This window comes from Pteropus alecto, unplaced genomic scaffold, assembly GCF_000325575.1.
Source record: "Pteropus alecto unplaced genomic scaffold, ASM32557v1 scaffold563, whole genome shotgun sequence".
NCBI lineage: Eukaryota > Metazoa > Chordata > Mammalia > Chiroptera > Pteropodidae > Pteropus > Pteropus alecto.
Genome location: NW_006433385.1, coordinates 176,162 through 176,748, shown reverse-complemented (window position 1 = coordinate 176,748; position 587 = coordinate 176,162). Strand labels below are relative to the sequence as shown.

The 587-nt window shown below is 67.8% G+C and overlaps 1 protein-coding gene across 1 annotated transcript in view; it reads left to right on the top strand.

The window, feature by feature from the left end:
* The window catches only part of SYT2 (synaptotagmin 2), a 7,425-nt gene extending 7,084 nt beyond the window's left edge, over positions 1 to 341 (top strand). Inside the window, exon 8 of the mRNA XM_025044267.1 lies at positions 135 to 341. Within this exon, the coding sequence (XP_024900035.1) occupies positions 135 to 341 (207 nt within the window). The remainder of the gene's footprint in view (positions 1 to 134) is intronic.
* Positions 342 to 587: the final 246 nt, after the last annotated feature.

Sequence of the window (587 nt, the reverse complement as noted above, 5' to 3'; positions counted from 1 at the left end):
GGGGCCCGGAGCACTGTCCCTGATCCATGAGCGCCCAGGGGCAGGAACAGGCCGCTCGCCACGCGCGCCAGTCACCTGGAGGCGCCGGAGTCCCGGCCCTCGCCCGCCAACCCCTGTCCCTCCGTCCCCTGCAGAAAGTCCAGGTGGTGGTCACCGTGCTGGACTACGACAAGCTGGGCAAGAACGAAGCCATCGGCAAGATCTTCGTGGGCAGCAACGCCACGGGCACGGAGCTGCGGCACTGGTCCGACATGCTGGCCAACCCCCGCAGGCCCATCGCCCAGTGGCACTCGCTCAAGCCGGAGGAGGAGGTGGACGCGCTCTTGGGCAAGAACAAGTAGGCGGCGGCGGCCGCCACGCCGACGAGAGCCGGAGCTACAATACCTCAGTCGCGCAACCTTAGAGGCTCCCCTGCCATTTGTTCGTGCTCGTGTCCCTGTTTGTCCCTCCTTTCTGTCTTCTTAAGGACCAACGTCCCTCCGATGGCCGCGAGGAGCGTCCCCTCGGCGGTGAGAGAGAAGCCTGGCTCTCGTCATCGTCCCGGGAGCTGTCCGGCCGCGGCGCCCTCGCTCTCCCGCAGCGCCCCT